Source organism: Heptranchias perlo, chromosome 5, assembly GCF_035084215.1.
Source record: "Heptranchias perlo isolate sHepPer1 chromosome 5, sHepPer1.hap1, whole genome shotgun sequence".
Taxonomy (NCBI): Eukaryota; Metazoa; Chordata; class Chondrichthyes; order Hexanchiformes; family Hexanchidae; genus Heptranchias; species Heptranchias perlo.
In genome coordinates this window covers 77219961-77241381 of record NC_090329.1, presented here as the reverse complement: position 1 = coordinate 77241381, position 21421 = coordinate 77219961, and the positions used below count along the sequence as shown (strand labels likewise).

General features: G+C 41.4%; 1 protein-coding gene across 1 annotated transcript in view; it reads left to right on the top strand.

The window, feature by feature from the left end:
• Positions 1-1046: 1046 nt before the first annotated feature.
• Positions 1047-21421, top strand: part of rfx6 (regulatory factor X, 6) — a 69213-nt gene continuing 48838 nt past the window's right edge. Inside the window, exons 1-7 of the mRNA XM_067983817.1 lie at positions 1047-1281; positions 2065-2221; positions 2570-2693; positions 3015-3076; positions 3484-3561; positions 8560-8587; positions 20101-20208. Coding sequence (XP_067839918.1) covers positions 1047-1281; positions 2065-2221; positions 2570-2693; positions 3015-3076; positions 3484-3561; positions 8560-8587; positions 20101-20208 — 792 coding nt within the window. The remainder of the gene's footprint in view (positions 1282-2064; positions 2222-2569; positions 2694-3014; positions 3077-3483; positions 3562-8559; positions 8588-20100; positions 20209-21421) is intronic.

The following is a 21421-nucleotide window of genomic DNA, read 5'->3' as shown; positions in this document are numbered from 1 at the left end:
GGGATTAAAAACTAAAACGGAAGTACCAGTACAGAAGAAAGAAAACAAAAAGTTAGAGGAGGAAAATAAATAATAGACGGGAGAAAGACAGGTTTCAGAAATCAAAGTCGGATTAAAGGGAAAAGCAATGACTCATCGTATTTTATAGACCCGGCTGGAGACAAGGGACGTGTAATATGGACATGGAGAAAAGTAGATACAAAATCGATTAACAAGATAGGAAATGAATTCGAAGTATGTTGCTTGCTCTTTAATTTACCATCTGTGATAATCTTGTGTCAGAACATTGTTCGCATGAAAGACAACGTTATTCTGCCTTTTAACAATGTTTCCGTAGAAGTTTCAAAAGTCAGTAATTTGTTGATTCTTTCTACGCCACTCTCTATCCTTGTACATAAGAACCATGGGTTCGGCTATCTACAGCCAGATATAAAAACGCATGATAAACACAAATCTGAAAGGCACAATCAGAAATGATTGTTCCCTCCAGTTAATCATTAATATTTTGGGATCTGCTCTCCACATTTCCCTTAAATGATAAATAAACGTGATTCATCACCAGGACGTAACTGGGTTTAATTAACAATGTTGCGGTGTCTACTTTCACAGTAAGAGCTCTTCAGATGAAATTCACCCATCTGCTAGTTATTGCAGACTTTGTTTTTGATATCTGCGCTGTGCAAACAAATAGGCGTGCTCGGAAGAGTTTAAATAGCTATTCTATCTGCGCACTCTGGGGTTTAGAGATTGTTAATCTCGGATCTAAAAATCGGGATGCTTTACTTAACCGGGAGAGCTTTAGTACTGTCCAGCCATGGACTGTAATGATTTCAAACTGATGACTGACAGTAGAAACAAAACCAAGGTGTTCTCCGATTGGGATGCTGAGAATGAAATTGAGGAGTTTGTCATCGGATAATGTGAAGATTCAGAGATTGTCAATTATCTTACCTTTCAGAGACACCATGAGTCTTTGATTTGATCCTAGCGACGTCCAACTACGGAAAAAAGGACTCAGGCAGTACATCTGCTCTCTGACGTTCGCCATGAAGATGCCCATGAAGAGGATGCCTGAATCCCAGGGGTCATCCGTGGTTCACCTGCAGCCTCCTCACAAGGTAGCGGCTCGGATTCAGGACGAACCTTACATGACTCTGATCGGCAAACACTTAGCTTCGTTTTCCGAAGATCGTGGCGGCAATGAAGAACTGGAGAAGAACTCGGTGTCACTGTCTGGGTGTGGAGAGGAGGAGATAGGGGCTGATCTGGGCATTAAATCAGGTGAGATTCTCTCAGTCATATGGACAGCCTGTGGCAAGGAATTGTGCTTTTATACACACTTTAGACAGTTTTAGGGGACGGGATATTGAGGGGCAAGATTATCCACATTTTAGTTCAAGTGCACGGGATCTAAAGTTACAATCCCATTTAATTGAGTTTCTCACACAATCACTATCACAGATCACCAGAGCAAACAAGACGAGATAGATTGTTAAAACTCAAAATACCATCTATGCAATTGTGTTGATTATTTTTAGGGCCAATATGAATCCGAATCAAAATATCAGTTGGGTCAAATACGTTGATTCCTTTAAATTAATGGATTCTTTTAATTAACGAACTATTGTAATTGTGTGCAGTTCTGATAAAACCAACAAAAGGAACGCCAATTGTAATTTAGGGTTTAAGGTTTTGAATAATATTACATATTAAAGGTGCAGAATCTCAATCTGCAGACCCCGTTTGCTGTGTTTGAATAAAACCACCCCCATTATAGTAACAACATTCTTATTTTACACTTTTTTGTGAAGCAAATGGCACGAACCCTTAAAAAGTAACAAGCGACATGGTAATGAAGATAATCTCTGCTCTCCAGCAAACAGTTTAAAATGATTAAACCTAAGCAACCCCTGTCCTTCGCAAAACTAAATAATCAAATTCTTAAATACCGATGGACGCGGTAACTTAACATTTTTCTAAAAATAAATGAATGAAACAATTATATGGAGATAGACTCTCGAAGGGTTGCGCCAAAAGGATCTTAGCGTTCACTGTCTCCAACAGAATCAGAAAACTGCAACGAAATCGCATCGTCTGAAGAAGAGGATGGGAATATTTCTGAAGGAAAAGAAATCTTGAACGATAAGCAACAGTGTCAGAAAAAAACGATAACTCAGATCATCAAGGACAAGAAGAAGCAGACGCAGCTGACACTGCAATGGTAAGGGCGCGGCATCCGACGGATCAGGCTGTTAACACTAGAACATTACTGAGTTAAACCCTCCCGTATGCTCTCGTTTCGTTTTTGCGAATATATTTTTAAAAAACTTTTGTGAACGAAATCACGATTTATTTTCTAAGCAACCTACGAACCTGATTACCTTTAATTCGTTATACTTCAGATGAATTCGTTAAACTCAAATGATCGGAAGCAATGGTCTATTCACGATCCCAGCACAGCATCTGGTTTGACTTGCTTGGCGCTTTGGGCATGGGGTAGATTTGTACCCAAGTGTGATTAATGCTCCGAACTAACGGGTTAATATTTTATTAATGTCTCTTTTGTCAGGTTGGAAGAAAACTACATCGTGTGTGAAGGGGTTTGTTTACCCAGGTGTATCCTCTATGCCCATTATTTAGATTTTTGTAGGAAAGAGAAACTGGAACCAGCCTGCGCAGCTACATTCGGAAAGGTAAGACATACTGATTGACGGATATTTATATAATCCCAAGAATAAAATCAGTACTCGTTTTTAAAAGAAAACTGCTATTACTTATTATACAACTGAGCTTGAAATACACCATCCCGCCAGTCGGCTTCTTCCAGTTTGATCCTGAACCAGCTGAGCTGTATAATATATTAAAGTAGACCCACCACTTTTAAAACCACCTGCTTTATATAAGGACAAAGAGCGAGCAGTCTTCAAATAGACGTCGTGCAAAAGTGTTAATATTTTTTTTAAATATCTCTTTCTTCAATAAATGTTTTTAGATCTTCATTTGTGTTTTTTCAGACAATACGCCAGAAGTTTCCTCTCCTCACCACCAGAAGACTTGGAACAAGAGGACACTCAAAGTGAGTCAGTTCGATATTATGTTTGGTGAGGTCTCCCAGCTCCAGTTGGCAAAGTGATCATCTTCATTTAGAGTTTAGACTTTGAACTTGTCAAATATGGGAACGCTCTGGGAAGTTAGCATCTGATTTATTAGCGGTAATTTTCTTAAGTTATTTTAACTGATATGATATCTGCCTGTCTCATGTTATTATCAGCTCCTGTCATAACTAACCCACTTCCTTTCCATCTCGACAAACCTGTTATCTATCCAGTTCCATGTGTGTATATTGAACAACATCGTAGAAACGCGTTCACGCAAGCGAAAGGGAATTGATGAGAGCAATTGATTTTGACGGATATTGTAATTGCTTGTTTCCTTACTGGTTCAAAACAAAAGTAACTTAGAAATCGTGGCACTGTCTTGCAGGTATCACTACTACGGAATTGGTATCAAAGAGAGCAGTGCATATTACCATTCGGTCTACTCTGGTAAAGGCTTGACAAGGTAGCTTTATCCTTTATAATAATATGCGTCATATTAACATCCCTTTCCCTCCTCGGTTGAAAATTATTATTAGTGTAATCAAGAGCTTGCTTTATTACTCAGCGGTGGGTTAACTTAAATTATATTTGCCCAGGCGAAAGCTAACAGGATTAACGCACTATCTGTGACATCAAACAAAGTGCAATCTGTTCATGGGCTGTAAGGAACCTATTCTCAGATCATAGTATGTTACAGCACAGAAGGAGGCCATTCGGCCCATCCCGACCTGTGCAGGCTCTTTGAAAGAGCAATCCAATTAGTCCCATTCCCCTGCTTTTTCCCCATAGCCCTGTAATTTTTTCCCTTCAAGTATTTATCCAATTCCCTTTTTGAAAGTTATTATTGAATCTGCTTCCACCACTCCTTCAGACAGTGCATTCCAGATCATTACAACTTGCTGTGTAAAAAGATGTTTCCTCATGTCGCCTCTGGCTCTTTGCCAATCACCTTAAATCTGTGTCCTCTGGTTACAGACTCTTCGGCCACTGGAAACAGTTTCTCCTTATTTACTCTATTAAAACTGTTCATAATTTTGAACATCTCTATCAAAACTCCTCTTAACATTCTGTGCTCTAAGGAGAACAACCCCAGCTTCTCCAGTCTCTCCACATAACTAAAGTCCTGGTACCATCCCAGTGAATCTCTTCTGCACCCTCTCTAAGACCTTGACATTCTTCCTAAAGTGTGGTGCCCAGAATTGAACACAATACTCCAGCTGAGGCCTAACCAGTGTTTTAGAAAGGTTTAGCTCAACTTCCTTGCCTTTGTACTCTATGCCTCTATTAATAAAGTCAAGGATCTCATATACTTTTTCAGCTGCCTTGTCAACTTGACCTGCCAGCTTCAAAGATTTGTGTACATACACTCCCAGGTCTCTCTGTTCCTGTATCCCCTTTTAAATTGTACCATTTAGTGTATATTGCCTCTCCTTATTCTTCTTACCAAAATATAGCATGTCACACTTCTCTGCATTAAATTTCATCTGCCATGTGTCTGCCCATTTCACCAGTCTGTCTATGTCCTCCTGAAGTCTGTTACTATCCTTAACATTGTTTATTACATTCCCAAGTTTTGTGTCATCTGCAAACTTTGAAATTATTCCAAGTCCAAGTCATTAATATATATTAAAAAGAGCAATGGTTCTAATACTGACTCCTGGGTAACACCACTGTATACTTCCCTCCAGTCTGAAATCAACCGTTCACCACTACTCTCTGCTTTCTGTCCCTTAGCCAATTTTGTATCCACGCTGCCACTGTCCCTTTAATCCCATGGGCTTTAATTTTGCTTACAAATCTATTATGTGGTACTTTATCAAATGCCTTTTGAAAGTCCATATACACAACATCAACCACAATACCCATATCAACCCTTTCCATTACGGTGAATATAATATCGGTGGCATGCTATATGCATGAATGATACTGAAAATCTGACACAGTGCATTTAACTATTTTTGAGATCCTCTGCATCACTAAATGTGAATCATGGTCCCTCTATGCTGGTGCTTTGAATGGACATTACTCAGTTAGGGTACAATCATACTGCCACTATATATAGAATTACATGGAACAGCACAAAAACAGACCATTCGGCCCAACTGGTCCACACGAACCTCCTCCCACCCCAATTCATCTAACCCTATCAGCATAACCTTCTATTCCTTTCTCTCTCATTTGTTTATCTAGCTTCCCTTTAAAGGCATTTAAGCTATTCGCCTCAACTACTACAACAGAATATTTTTGAAATAGTGAGAAACTATTAAATGTTGGTGTTCAGAGAGATCTGGGTGTTCTCGTACAAGAAACACAAAAAGTTAGCATGCAGGTACAGCAAGCAATTAAGAAGGCAAATGGCAGGTTGGCCTTTATTGCAAGGGGGTTGGAGTACAAGAGTAAGGCAGTCTTATTACAATTGTACAGGGCTTTGGTGAGACCTCACCTGGAGTACCGTGTACAGTTTTGGTCTCCTTATCTAAGGAAGGATATACTTGCCTTAGAGACGGTGCAACTAAGGTTCACTAGATTGATTCCTGGAATGAGAGGATTGCCCTATGAGGAAAAATTGAGTAGAATGGGCCTATACTCTCTGGAGTTTAGGAGAACGAGAGGTGATCTAATCGAAACATACAAGATTCTGAGAGGGCGTGACAGGGTAAATGCTGAGAGGTTGTTTTCTCTGGCTGGAGAGTCTAGAACTAGGGAGCATAGTCACAGGATAAGGGGTCGGCCATTTAAGATTGAGATGAGGAGGAATTTCTTCACTCAGAGGGTTCTGAATCTTTGGAATTCTCTACCCCAGAGGGCTGTGGATGCTGAGCCATTGAATATGTTCAAGGTTGAGATAAATAGATTTTTGGACTCTAGGGGAATCAAGGGATATGGGGATCGGGTGGAAAGTTGAGTTGAGGTCGAAGATTAGCCATGACCTTATTGAATGGTCGGGCAGGCTCGATTGGCTGTATGGCCTATTCCTGCTCCTATTTCTTATGTTCTTATATTGTGGGTCATATGGACATAAAAGTGGCAATATGACTTGAGAGGCAGATTCACAATCTAACCGGTGAGTGTATTGAAGCAAAAGATGTGTTTCCACTTCTGGTGAATAGTTGTGCCCTCTTTAGGCTTTCACTAGTTGGAGTTTACCTCTAGCTGGTGCAAAATCACATTTTAAAAGTGCCCATGTGTATCACTGAGCTGAGAACACTCTCTGCAGGAAATGTGTAGCCTAGCACTGCTCTGTACCCAGGCAAAGTGAAGCTATGGGCATGTGTGTATTTAAATGCTGCTTCAGTTTCAGCTACTGAACTTTATAATGTTAGTGAAGAACTGGCAGCCCAGAGAGCTCTTTACTAATATTAAAAAGTAAAGGCAGCAGATCAGTTAGAATCTTCTTTGTTACCTCTAGACTTGGCTATTCCAATGCTCTCCTGGCTGGCCTCCCATCTTCCACATTCCATAAACTTGAGCTCATCTAAAACTCTGCTGCCCTTATGCTAATTCGCACCAAGCTCCGTTCACCAACCATCCCTGTGCTTGTTAACCTACATTGGCTCCCGGTCCAGTAATGCCTCAATTTTAAAATTCTTAACCGTGTTTTCAAATCCCTCCATGGCCTCATCCCTCCCTATCTCTGGAACCTCCTCCAGCCCTACAACCCTCTGAGATCTTTGCACTCCTCCAATTCTTGCCTCTTGCACATCCCTGATTTTAATCGCTCCACCATTGGCGGCCTTGCTGTAAGCTCTGGAATTCCCTCCCCAAACCTCTCCACCTCTCTACCTCGCTCTCCTCCTTTAAGACGCTTCTTAAAACCTAACTCTTTGACCAAGCTTTTGGGCACCTGTCCTAATATCTCCTTATGTGGCTCAGTGTCAAATTTTGTTTGATAACACTCCCGTGAAGAACCTTGGGATGTTTTGCTACATTAAAGGCGCTATATAAATGCAAGTAGTTGTTTAGAATTTGTATATTTTGCTTTCCCATTCTTTCCCTTTTTATCCCCTATTAAGAAAACGTTGACTCTGTTGGGGTGTGCTCCCACAAGTGCCATTTGCCATCTGAGATCTCACTCAAATTGTCATTGAATGAGCTATGCATTGAGAGCTACCAGCCTATTTTCCCATGTGAGTCTTCACATATGAGCCAGACCCTGTCCTCATGAGACATTCACAAATATGCACTTTCTACAAATATGCACTTTCAAATATACAATTATTTGATTGTAATCAGGAGTAGCAGCTCTGGCTGATTTTCCCTCTCTGGTGAAGAGGCTTAAGACCAATTGTAGCATTCCTGCTGCCATCCTGCATGAAATGAACTAACTCAGCATTGTTCGAGAATTGAATCTGGGACTTTCTGATCTCTTCGACTTTACTAACTAAACCAGCGAGGGTAGAAACATTTATATTAAAAGTTATACTGCTGTCAGTGTGAAATTGAAGGAGTATAAAGTTACATCCTTGAGAGGGTCTTCTGTCATTTGTCAAAAATTTGAAGTGCCGTTAAATTGATGACTTCAAACTACTGTAATACTGTGTCAATCCAGTATGAGGATCTGATTGGTTAAATGTAGAAATCTCAGTACAACTGGCCCATATGGCAGTTCATTAGCTCAGGCCTGCTGTATTTATTTACACCAACAATAACAAAAACAGCAACTAGCATTTATATAGTGCATTTAATGTAGAAAAATGCCCCAGGTGCTTCACAGAAGTTTAAAGTGTGTCTTAATTGGAAATGATGTGGAGATGCCGGTGATGGACTGGGGTTGACAATTGTAAACAATTTTATAACACCAAGTTATAGTCCAGCAATTTTATTTTAAATTCACAAGCTTTCGGAGGCTTCCTCCTTCCTCAGGTGAATGATGTGAAAATCCTGAGGAAGGAGGAAGCCTCCGAAAGCTTGTGAATTTAAAATAAAATTGCTGGACTATAACTTAATTGGAAATGTAATATTTATAGGTACAAAATTGCCAATACATGCATTTCAGTGAGAAATGTTGAGAAATGTGGACCAAACCTTAACACTGTCCTCTTCCTCTTTCTCGTTAATCTACAAATTTATATTCAGGAGCTAATAGCATTAGTCACATGTTTTGTTGGGGAATTTCTGCAGTGAAATTTCTTAATATAATACATTATGAAAAATGCAAAGCCATAGTAGAACATTGCACAATTAAGCACAATATAGTCGGTAAGTTCACAATATAAAATAAATCTTGAGATTTGGGATATTTCCAATGAGACTGTGAAAATGACCCCCCCCTTTAGAGAAATTCACCAAACATTAATGAAACATGACACTTCTATAGGGCACTTCAATAGCTTTACAATAACACCTGTGTTTAAGCCATTTGAAGATGTCATGTTTATAAGACTCATTTAATTGATTTTGGATAAATTGATTTTGGTATTTTTAATTATAAATCATTAATTATATTTTTCATTTTTTGTAGGTTTTCAGGAAGCAAACTAAAAAATGAGGTATGTATAATTAAAGCCATGTTAAGTGTCTTTGAATCTCTTTATTCTGAATCACCAGTAAATGGATAGGTGTGTTACAAAGAAAGAAATAAACCACAATACAGCCAGAGCAAGACTTTTCATACAGTTTATATTTTTTTCAGAAGCATAGTCTGTTGAGTAGAATGGGCCTATACTCTCTGGCGTTTAGAAGAATGAGAGATGATCTCATTGAAACATATAAGACTATGAGGAGGCTTGACAGGGTAGATGCTCAGTGATTGTTTCTCCTGGTTGGTGAGTCTAGAACTCACAGGCATAATTACAGGATACGGGGTCGGTCATTCAAGACTGAGATGAGGAAGAATTTCTTCACGCAGAGGGTTGTGAATCTTTGGACTTTTCTACCTCAGAGAGCTGTGGATGCTGAGTCATTGAATATGTTCAAGGCTGAGATGGCTAGATTTTTGGACTCTAGGGGAATCAAGGTCTATGGGGATGGGGCGGGAAAGTGGAGTTGAGGTCAAAGATCAGCTATGGCCTGATTGAATGGCGGAGAAGGCTAGAGGGGCCGTATGGCCTACTCCTGCTCATATTTCTTATGTTCTAAGTGTACAACCGGATATTTAAAGCTGCTGATTTCACAGTGCAGTAACTATTGAACTTGACAAAGGGCCAAAACGCAAAGACTGTAAATAATGAATTTAAAACAACATGTGTGGCTGTGCTTAAGTAAATATTACACAATGTTAATATACAATGAAGACTTTAAAGATAAGCAATTTTTAGTCAAAAATAAATGATTGCCACATTCTGTCTGTTATATATTTTATATGTGGAACAGCAGATAACTGGGGGTTGGTTGAGGGGACGGGGAATTGTGCTCAACAGGCACATATGGCATTCCATGTGCATATTATAGTGCCATAGTCATGGGTGCATGAACCAACCTTAGACCAAAAAGGGAGTCCATCTATGACAATGCATTTCATGACCAGCTGCACTGTTGTAAGGTATACAAGAGGCTGCTTTTTAATTTTCATTCTGGAAAAAAAGTCCAGCTCTCTATCAGGATGAGTATCTTTCTGTTCATAATTTAGGAATGTATCCAGTCCCCAGAAACTGCTTCCACTGGTAGGAGGGTCAGTAACGAAAGGACACAGATTTAAGATAATTGACAAAAGAACCAGAGGGGAGATGAGAAGATTTTTTTTTAATGCAGCGAGTTGTTATGATCTGGAATGCACTTCCTGAAAGGGTGGTGAAAGCAGATTCAATAGTAACTATCAAAAGGGAATTAGATATATATTTGAAACAGGAAAAATTGCAGGGCCATGGGGAAAGAGCAATGGAGTGGGACTAATTGGATAGCTCTTTCAAAGAGCTGGCATAGGCACGATGGGTCAAATGGCCTCCTTCTGTGCTGTATGATTCTGTGTGCCTTTGGGGATTGGGCTAAGATTTTCTGTGGTTTACTGTGTGTTAGTGACATTGTATACATAGCAGGAAAGTTTCCTATGTTTTTCATTTCTAGCAAAACTGTAAAAGTGTTCTACGTCGAGTTACGTCAAAACTACAGCACAGAAACAGGCCCATCTAGCCTCTGCCGGCACTTATACTTCACATGAGCCTCCTCCCTTCCTACTTCATCTAACCCTATCAGGATACCTTCCATTACTTTCTCCCTCATGTGCTTATCTAGCTTCCCCATAAATGCATCTATGTTATTTGCCTCAACTACTCCTTGTGGTAACACGTTACATATTCTTACCACTCTTTGACCTTAAGACCATAAGAGATAGGAGCAGGAATAGGCCATTCGGCCCCTCGAGCATACTCTGCCATTTAATGAGATCATGGCTGATCTGATTTTTACCTCAACTCCACTTTCACACCCTTTCCCCATATCCTTTGATTCCCTTGCTGATCAAAAATTTGTCTAACTCAGCCTTGAATGAATTCAATGACTCAGCCTCCACAGCTTTTGGGGTAAAGAATTCCAAAGATTCACGACCCTCTGGGAGAAGAAATTCCTCCTCATTTCCGTCTTAAATGGTCGACCCCTTATTCTGAGACTGTGCCCCCTACTTTTAGATTCCCCCATGAGGGGTAACATCCTCTCAGCATCTGCCCTATCGAGTCCCCTCAGAATCTTGTATGTTTCAATGAGATCTCCTGTCGTTCTTCTAAACTCCAATGAGTATAGACCCAACCTGTTCAATCTTTCCTCATAAGACAACCCTTCCATACCCGAAATCAACCTAGTGAGCTTTCTCTGAACTGCCTCCAATGCAAGTATGTCCTTCCTTAAATAAGGGCATCAGAACTGTACGCAGTACTCCAGGTGTGGTCTCACCAGCACCCTGTACAGTTGTAGCATGACTTGCCTGCTTTTATACTCCATGCCTCTAGAAATAAAGGCCAATATTCCATTTGCCTTCCGGATTACCTGCTGCACCTGTATGTTGAAGTTTTGTGTTTCATGTACAAGGACACCCAGATCCCTCTGTACCACAGCATTTTGTAGTATTTCACCATTCAAATAAAATTTTGCTTTTTTATTTTTCCTCCCAAAATGGATGACTTCACATTTTCCCACATTATATTCCATCTGCCAAATTTTTGCCCATTCGCTTAACCTGTCAATATCCCTTTGCAGACACTTTGGGCCCGATTTTAGCACCCGCTATCGGGTGCGTTCTCGGCGGGGGGGGCCTCGAAAATTGCGAAATCCAGGATCCCGACCGGATCCCGTCTCGATCCCACCCACTTCCGGGTTCCCCACTGACGCGCCGGCGTGCGCGCGCAGCCCCTGCTGGTTGGAATCCCGCAGGCAATTAATGCCAGCGGGATGCCACTTGAGAGTATTTACTTAGCTATTTCAGGTCATTGACTGCCAATATTAGCGTGTACAAAACCCCAGCAATTTGTGCTGAAGAAGCAAGCACACCAGCCGCCCTTTGCAGGACACTATCTAAGATGGTGGTGGCCGGCGCACCAGTGTAGTGAGTGACGTGATGCCATTTTCAAGCCACTACCGTTCCATGTACGCTGGGTGGAGGCACTTAAAATGGGCCCCATTAACTGGAGCAAATAGTGTGTTTGTTCTCTACTCCAACTTAACATTGGGCTGTTATTTATTACCAGTTGACATACCTGGAGTCTAAAAACTCATGTGAAGAATAGAGTTTATAACTTGTAGAAGATACAATGGAGTAGATTTGCAACTTACCGCCTGACCATTAAACTGACCTTATGGATTGTGCATTATAGAAAGCGCCCGATTTTCGTTTCCATTAATAAATTGAAAATCTACCCCAATATTTCTTGAGGATGAGTATCTAGGGTTGATTTTCAGAATCCTCAACAGTGGTGAGAAACCTGGCTTGCTGTGAGTTTGCATGGGACAATCACGGGTGCATTCTTTGCAATTTTCCACTACATGCTTACGATAGGCCAGCTACCCCATTACATAATCTTCCCTTCCAAGTGTGTTCAGATGAATGCAGACCCCATCCCATCATACTGATGGAACAGCAGGACAAGCAAATCAGCCTCAAAGAATGCTGAGAATACTACAGTTCAATTTTGAAGTAGGGCCCCTGATAAATGGACATGAAATGAGAGGAATGCAAACAGAAATCGTAATCAATATTTTATTCAGTCTATTTGCCTGTGACCTCCCACTTCTACACCAAGTCAGTTTTATCACACAAAGATATAAGTAAACCCAGGCATCCCATTGAGTCACGTAAATTCAATAAACATTTGAACTGCAAGATATGTGAGTTTTTAATTGTTTATTGTTGTTTCTGAGTCAGCCCTATTAACATACAAATAAAAAGCAAAACCTGTAAAGGCTGAAAACCTGAAGCAAAAATATAAAATGCTGGAAACTCACAGCAGGCCAGCATCCATGGAGAGGAGATAGGTCAATATTTTGGGCCTGGCCCTTCTTCAGAATTCAAAAATGAAAGATAAGGAAGCATTTTAATAGAATCAGAAAAAAAGGGAGGGGCAAGGGAAAACAAACAGACAGACAGATGCTTCAAGCACAGAAAGGAACAGTCGGTTGAATAACGTGCAACCTGCTCAAAGGAAAAGCAGCAGATTGTTAGTTGAAGTAAAAGATCTCAGGCAATAGAAAAAAGCATTAAAGAAATTAGAGACATTAAACAACAAAAACGATTGCTAAGGTGGTGAGAAATCCACCAAAGGAAACAGTTGAGAAAATGGGAAAAATTGAAGGCACAGAAAGCCTCCAGATCAGCCCTAAAATTAAATGCTGGCAATATACAGCAGGCCCACCAGCCTCGAAAAGAGAAAAACAACAGGTTAAAACTGAAGACACCGACCTCACCCTCCCCACCAGCATCATGTTCTGACAAATAGTCTCCACCCCAAACATCAACCTGCCTCCCCTCTCCCCAGACACCAAGGGCTCGATTTTACCACCCGCTATCGGGTGCGTTCTCGGCGGGGGGGGCCCGAAAATCGGGAAATCCAGTAGCGGGACCCGATCCCGCCTCGATCCCGCCCACTTCCGGGTTCCCTGCTGACGCGCCGGCGTGCGCGTGCAGCCCCCGCTGGTGGGAATCCCGCAGGCAATTATAGCCAGCGGGATGCCACTTGACAATATTTAGTTTGGTATTTCAGGTCATTAACTGTGGGATTTTTGAACAATATGGGACTGTTTCCCACACTGGGGCAAACACTCCCAGATCGAATGGACGTGTTGCAGCTGTCAGCCTGTGGCAGCTGCAAAGGTCCATTTGACAGGTCGGTGGGGGAGACCCTCACCCATTGCAGGGGGCCACTCTGTCACTTGGGACAAAGTTTGGCCTGCACCACCCTCCGCCTGACAGTTAAAGTCACCAACCTGCACACTTACCCCGGGGTCCGGAGACATGTACCTACCTTGCGGAGCCCCTCAGATGTACATCTTGCGGATGGGGGCCGCCGTAGCTGCAGTCATGACCTCCTCGGAGGGCGAACAGCATCACCATCCACGTCGTCCACTTCTGACACGTGGAGCTCCACAACAGAGTGCTGTGACACATCCACCTGTACAGCAGGAGGGAGGGCTACCGCAGAGAGAGATGCGTCGCAGAGGGCACTACCCTCGCCACAGGTTCCACAGACCGAGGCTCAGCCTCCTGGACCTCTCTGAGCAGCAGTGCACATGGAGGCTCAGAGTCACTCGACATGTCGCCGTGGACATCTGCAGCCTCTTTCATGCCGAGCTGCTCCTGGCTGGCCCGTGCACCATCTTCCGACCTGTCGCTGTCAAAGTCACCACTGCCCTCCCGAACTTCTCCTCCGCAGCCTTCCAGGGTGCAACCGGGGACATCGCCGATGTCTCTCAGTCGTCTGCGCAGAAGAGCCCTGCAAATACACCTACACCCACTCTGCAGTGACACAATGGGTGGCATCAGTGGTGGGTCCTCATAGTGAAACCCAGGAGCGGGCATTATTGCACAAACCGGACAGGATTCGCGAAGACATGGCAGTAGTGGTGCCAATATAATGTGTGATGTGAGTTGTTCTGAAATTCAATAGAAGTAACAACCATGACAAACCCTCAAACACTCTTATGCATCCCCTTCATGCTCACGACACGTTTGCCTTACACTTCCTACTGCACATATGTGATGCATGCCCTGTGGCTGCAGCAGAGGTGGTGGCAGGTTGAGTGAGGCTGGCCGTGAGAGAGATGCACGAGAGGGTGAGTATGAGATAGAGCCATGAGATTGTATGAGGATTGGGTTGCGTGGTAGTGGCAGGATGAGTACTGGCGAGGTGAGTAGGTGGAGGTAAGATGAGGACGGGGTGTGAGTGGGTATGAGGGGTGATGTGACAGAGTAGTGTTGGCAGTGCCGAAGGAGATGTGGGGTGGGGGCAGTGATGTGGCAGACGGAGTGTAGGGGAAGGACTACGTGTACTCACTTTGGCTGACCTACTGAGGTCATTGGACCGCCTCCTGCACTGTGTGCAGGTGGGCGATATGTTGGTGGCGCAGGTGACCCCCTCTGCCACCTCGAGCCAGGCCTTCCTGGTGGCGGAGGCGGGCCGCTTCCTCCCGCCCGCCGGGTGGAAGATCTCTGTCCTCCCCCTCCTCCTCACCCCATGTATTGATACCTGGGGTGAGGCATCATTAAACTGGGAGCAGCCGTCCCCCTGGGCTGCTCCATGCAGTCATCTTTGCTATTGGTTGCAGCATCTGTCAGTGGAGGACTGCCCCTTTTAAATAGAGCGCCTCCAGCTGACAGATCTTACTGCGCATGCGCAGCCCACCCGACGCGCAGATCAGTAGCGGGGAACCCGGAGGAGCAGGTAAGTGAATCCAATTAGTGGTTTGCCTGCTGCGATCGCGCGGGAAACCCACTAATTTCACCGGACGCGCCCGCTTGCCCATCCACCGGGAACCCGCACCCCTGGTAAAATCGGGCCCTTTGTGTCTTCATCGCAACTTGCTTTTCCACCTATCTTTGTATCATCAGCAAATTTGGCCACAAGACACTCTGTTCCTTCATCCAAGTCTTTGATATATATTGTAAATAGTTGAGGCCCCAGCACTAATCCCTGCGGCACCCCACTAGTTACAGATTGCCTTTTTGAAAATGACCCTTTTATCCCGACTCTTTGTTTTCTGTTAGTTAGCCAATCCTCTATCCATGCCAGTATATTACCCCCAAAACCATGAGCTCTTATCTTGTGCAGTAACCTTTTATGTGGCATCTTATCGAATGCCTTTTGGAAATCCAAATATACTGCATCCATTGGTTCCCCTTTATCCACCCTGCCCGTTACTTCCTCAAAGAACTCTAATAAATTTGTCAGACACAATTTCCCCTTCATAAAACCATGTTGACTCTCCTTGATTGTATTATGAGTCTCCAAATGTCCTGCTACTACTTCCTTAATAATGGATTCTAGCATTTTCCCAATGACAGATGTTAGGCTAACTGGTCTATAGTTAACTGCTTTCTGTCTCACTGCCTTCTTGAATAGGGGTGTTACGTTTGCGGTTTTCCAATCCGCTGGGACCTTTCCAGAATCTAGTGAATTCTGGAAGATTACAACCAATGCATCCACTATCTCTGTAGCCACTTCCTTTAAGACCCTCGGATGCAAGCCATCAGGTCCAGGGGACTTGTCAGCCTTTAGACCCATTAGTTTACCCAGTACTTTTTCTCTAGTGATAGTGATTGTTTTTAGTTCTTCCCTCCCCTTTACCTCTTGATTATCTACTATTATTGGTATATTATTAATGTCTTCCACTGTAAAGACAGATACAAAATATGTGTTCAATTCCTCTGCCATTTCCTTGTTTTCCATTATTATTTCCCCAGTCTCATCCTCTAACGGACCAATGTTTACTTTAGCTATCCTTTTCCTTTTTATATACTTGTAGAAGCTTTTACTGTCAGTTTTTATATTTCTTGCTGGTTTACTCTCTTAATTTTCTCCCTCTTTATTATTCTTTTAGTCATCCTTTGCTGGTTTTTAAAGTTTTCCCAATCTTCGGGCTTACCAGTAATCTTTGCCATGTTGTATGGTTTTTCTTTTAACCTGATACCATCCTTTACTTCCTTAGTTAGCCCTGGTTGGTTCACCCTTTTTTCCTCCTCACAGGGATATATTTTTGTTGTGCGTCATAAAATATCTTTTTTAATGTTTACCACTGCTTATCCACCATCATACCATCTAATCTGTTTACCCAGTTTGGGTAAAGAGGTTTTTCCTGAATTCCCTATTGGATTTATTAGCGACTATTTTATATTGTTAACCTTTAGTTTTGGACTTCCCCACAAATGGAAACATTTTCTCTACGTCTACCCATCAAACCTATCATTATCATTTAATTATCTTAAAAAACCTCTATCAGGTCACCCCTCAGCCTTCTCTTTTCTCGAGAAAAGACTCCCAGCCTGTTTAGCCTTTCCTGCTAAGTATACGCTCTCAGTTCTGGTATCAGCCTCGTGAATCTTTTTTTCCCACTCTCTCCAATGCCTCTATATCCTTTCTATAATATGGAGGCCAGTACTGTGCACAATACTCCATGTGGTCTAATCAAAGTTCTGTACAAATTTAACATATCTTCTTTGCTTTTCAATTCTATCTCTCTAGAAATGAAGCCTAGTGCTTGATTTACCTTTTTTATGGCCTTATTAACCTGCGTCGCTACTTGTAGTGATTTGTGTATCTGTACCAATAGATCCCTTTTGCTCCTCTATCCCATTTAGACTCTTATTATCCAAGCAGTATGTGGCCTCCTTATTTTTCCTACCAAAATGCACCACCTCACACTTACCCATATTGAAATTTATTTGCCAATTACACACCCATTCTGCAAGTATATTAATGTCCTCTTGTATTTTGATGCATTCTTCTTTTGTATTAACTATATGCTCTGACCATAGCCAGAAGCCTACAATGCGGTACCTTAACGAAGGCCTTTTGAAAATCCAAATATATTACATCTACTACATTATCTTTATCTACTCTTTCAGTTACTTCTTCAAAGAATTCAATAAGGTTGCTCAAGCATGACTTACCCTTTTGAAATCTGTGCTGACTATTCTTTATTATATTTTCATTTTCTAGATGTTTTTCTATTACATCTTTGAGTGAACATTCCATTATCTTTACTACCACCGTCATTAAACTAATTGGCCTATAGTTCCCTGGACTTGTTCTAGCTCCCTTTTAAAAATACGAATCACATTAGCTGTCTGCCAGTCCTCTGGCACTATTCCCTTTTCGAGTGAATTTTTATATATTTGTAATACTGCCTTTGCTATCTCCTCCCTAACTTCTTTTAATATTTGCAGATGCAATCCATCCAGACCAGAGGTCTTATCCTCCCTGAGTTTGATTATCTTTTCAATTATCTCCCTCCCTTTCTATCTTAAATGTTTTAACATCATTTTTGATCTCTTCTTCTAATGTCCTGCCCAGCATGTTAGTCTCCCTGGTAAATACTGAGGCAAAGTAAGTCAATATTTCTGCCATTTTGCTGTCATTACCTGTGAGTTTTATCTTGTGCATCCCTTAGTGGTCCTATCCCTATCCTGATTTTTCTTTAGTTATTTAAGTGTCTGTAGAAAACTTTACTATTTCTTTTTATATTCCTTAATAATTTAATCTCATAGTTCCCCTTTGCTTTCCTAATTGTTTTTTATGACTTCTTTCCTAACCTCTTCGTGTTCCCTTTTGTCCTTCTTTTCTTTATTGTCTACATACTTAGGCTGTGCCATTTTCTTTAGTTTCAATTTTACCCTCATCTCTTTATTTATCCATAGCATTTCATTATTGGCTGGTTTGTTCTTGCTTTTTAGAGGAATATTCTTCTCCTGAACTCTACTGACCACTGCTGAATATTATCCAATGCTGTTCAATTTTTTTTTGTCTATCAAATTTTTTTCCAGTTTACCTGTCCTAGTTCCATTCTCATCCCCTCAAAATGAACTTTTTTCCAATCTATTACTTTGGTCTTTGTTTTACTTATGTCTTTCTCAATCATTATTTTAAACCTTATTATGTTATGATCACTATTGCCTAGATGTTCCCCTATGCTTACTTCTCTTATCTGTTCTGGTTCATTTCCCATTACTAGATCCAGCAGTGATTCCTCTCTTGTTGGGGTTTCTCACATACTGGGTAAGAAAGGAGTCATGTGTACACTATAAAAACTCTATTCCCTTTTCTCCTTTTCCTACCTCTTCTTGCCAGTTTATTTGAGGGTAGTTGAAATCTCCCATGGTAATTATTCAATGCTTTTTTACTAATTTCATAAATTTGTCTACATATTTCCTCATCCCGGCATGGACATGATGGGCAGAATGGCCTCCTTCTGTGCCGTAACTTTCTATGATTCTATGATTTCCCTTCCACTATTAGGTGGTCTGTAGACCATACCTATACCTATAGATCGATCCCTTATCTTTTGTCTCAATCCATATGGATTCTGTTTCTATCTTAATGTTACTTATGTCCCTTTTTTCTACTACCATTATGGTATCTCTTAGTAGTGCAGCTACCCCACCGCCCTTCTTCCTTCCCTATCCTTTCCAAATGCATTATATCCTGCAATATTTAATTGTCAGTCCTTTTCTTTATGTAACCATGTTTCAGTTATCCCTACTACACCTTGCTATGAATTATTGCCTCCAGTTCCCCCATTTTGTTTTGGATGCTGTGTACATTGCTGTACAGGCAATTTCATTTGTTCTTAGTAATTGTTCCCTTCCCTTTGTTTTTAACAATGTTCTAAAAATATTATTTACAAGTTCGGTAGAAAGAAATAATTTAATTTTTATAGAGCCTTATTACATCTCTCAGGATGCCCCAAAGCACTTCACATACAGTGAATTATTTTGAAGTGCGATCTCATTTTGTGCAAGGTCCCAGAAACAGCAATGAGATGAATGGTTAGTTAAATTATTGTTAGCGGTTGAGGGAAGAATGTTGGCCAGATCTCCTTGCCAGCTTTAAACAGTGCCTTGGGATCGTTCTTGTCCACTGAAACAGGCAGACAGTTTATCCATCAGATTTAAATCTACCCCCTTTGGTTCTCTCTTCGTTTCTTTCCTTCATGAATTCTCATGTAATTTATTTGCGTGCATTGATACATTGCTAAACTAAGTGAAATTAAGCACTCATGAAAATGATGGTATCTTAATTTACAAAAAGCGCAGAATCAGCTAAAATAAATTCATTTTTGAAATTCAAACTGTAATGTTTGATCACAGAAAGTGAGTTGAGAAAGGATTTTGACACATTGTACAATATGGTGGCCTTTTCAGCTTTAGCTTTCTTTGTGTGAAAATGACCTACTTTAGAAGGCCAGCAACCTGTTTTCTGGATAAATGAGTTAATTATTAAAGGTTTCATGGCTAATTAAGCAGAAAATATTGCAATCATTATCATAATGTTAAATGATCATTAGAAACAGATGTTCCGAGACATAAAAGGGATTTGGAAATATTTAAATATACAAATTAGAAAAATGATGCAGAAATGTTCATAATGAACACCCATTAACTTGATCCAAATTGTATTAATACTAACTTTTCACCAACAAAATGATTTAATGTAATGTACTTTAATCAAAGCTTCAAATCCATTTACTCACATAATTATAATATGCTGTTTATGGTAACCAGAGCAAGCACATTTTAAAAGTTGGATAACCTGATATAATTGGACCTGACCATGATATTTACATTACGCTAAAATAAGAAATGAGTAAACAATGTATGATTAATGTGCTAACAATTATTGATGGCAATTTGAAGCAGCAAGACTAGTCCAGTTGTGTATCTAAATACTAAGTGAATCAAAACAGACTATCTAGCGCTAAAATACACGTAAAACAATTGTTGTATAGCTCTAAAATAATTGCCTCTGCTTTGTGTAGTTAAATATTGATTTTTAACTGATAGCAATAATAAGTGCTTTAGAATATGGGTGTGTATTTAGAAATCTTGGCGCTGTCACATAACTAATTGAATATTTTTACTTTATTATAGGGAGGCTTTACTCGGAAATATTCGCTCAGTTCAAAAACTGGAACTTTGCTCCCAGAGTTCCCCAATGCACAGCATCTTCTTCTCCAAGGGCCTATTTCAAAGGAGAAGGTAAAGGGAGATATTAATTTTGAATTATTTCATACATAAGTACAGGACTGTAAAGATCTATAATCATGAGCAACCATGAAACTAAACTATCATGTTAAAAATATGTAAGACAGGGGGATTGGACAGCATAGTATATTAGAACAGGGTAGTTTTGCCTTGAAGACCTTAGATTTAAATAAAGTTTTCTATCAGGTTTTAAAAACACACACATACTGACCTAGAAATTTGATCACACCCGCTCCCGTTTTTCAGACGCTTACGCCGGAAGTGCACTGCCCACCGTATTGGATTGGGCTGCCCCGTGGGTGTCCAGGGCATGTTCCAGAATGATTTAGAAAGCTCATTTTACTATTTAAAAAAGGGACCTACTTTGGATGTAGGATCCTTATGTGAAATGGGCCTGTCCCAGCGCCTGACTCGCCCCATGATAAACTTGCCCAGCAACTCATGGCGTTAACGGGCAGGAAGGACCCTGCAGGAACATTATTTAAAGGGCTCGTCCCTCCATACTCATTAGTGGCTGGTTTTTCCTATAAGGCTGCTAGTTATCTTCTGAGCCTTTTTTTGGCTAGTTTCTGTGTTCCACAAGTGAATTTTGACATCTGGGAACAAATTTGTGCTGGTGCTGGACTGCATTTGCCTGCTTTAGAAACAGTTTATTCCAGTCATGGGTGATCTGGTAGGCCTGCCTTTGGGGCTGGAGGAGGAGGGGAAGCAACAAAGAAGGCAGGTGAGAGCTGGAGCAGCTAGGAGAAGACAGAGGAGGGGGGCATTGCACAGGAGGCCATATCCTTAGTGGGTCTTCAGGGAACACTTCTCATATCTCAACTTCACAGAGTAGCAACGTATGAGGCACCTGTGCATTATCAAGGAGGCTGTCACCGAGCTATGTCACCTGCTGCAGCCACAACTGGAGCCCCAAACCTGGGCATGGACAGCACTAACCGTGGCTGTCAAGGTCACCGTGGCCATTAGCTTTTATGCAAGAGACTCATTCCAGGCTGTAGCAGGTGACATCAGCAACAAATTGCAGTTTGCTGTGCACCGTTGTATCAGGAAGGTGACCGAGGCTCTCTACACCTTGAGGAGCACATATATCACATTCCCCATGGACAGAGCGAAACAGGATGAGAGAGCACTAGGCTTTTCCCGCATTGCAGGATTCCCCAGGATCCAAGGTGCTATAGACTGCACCCACATTGCCCCATGTGCT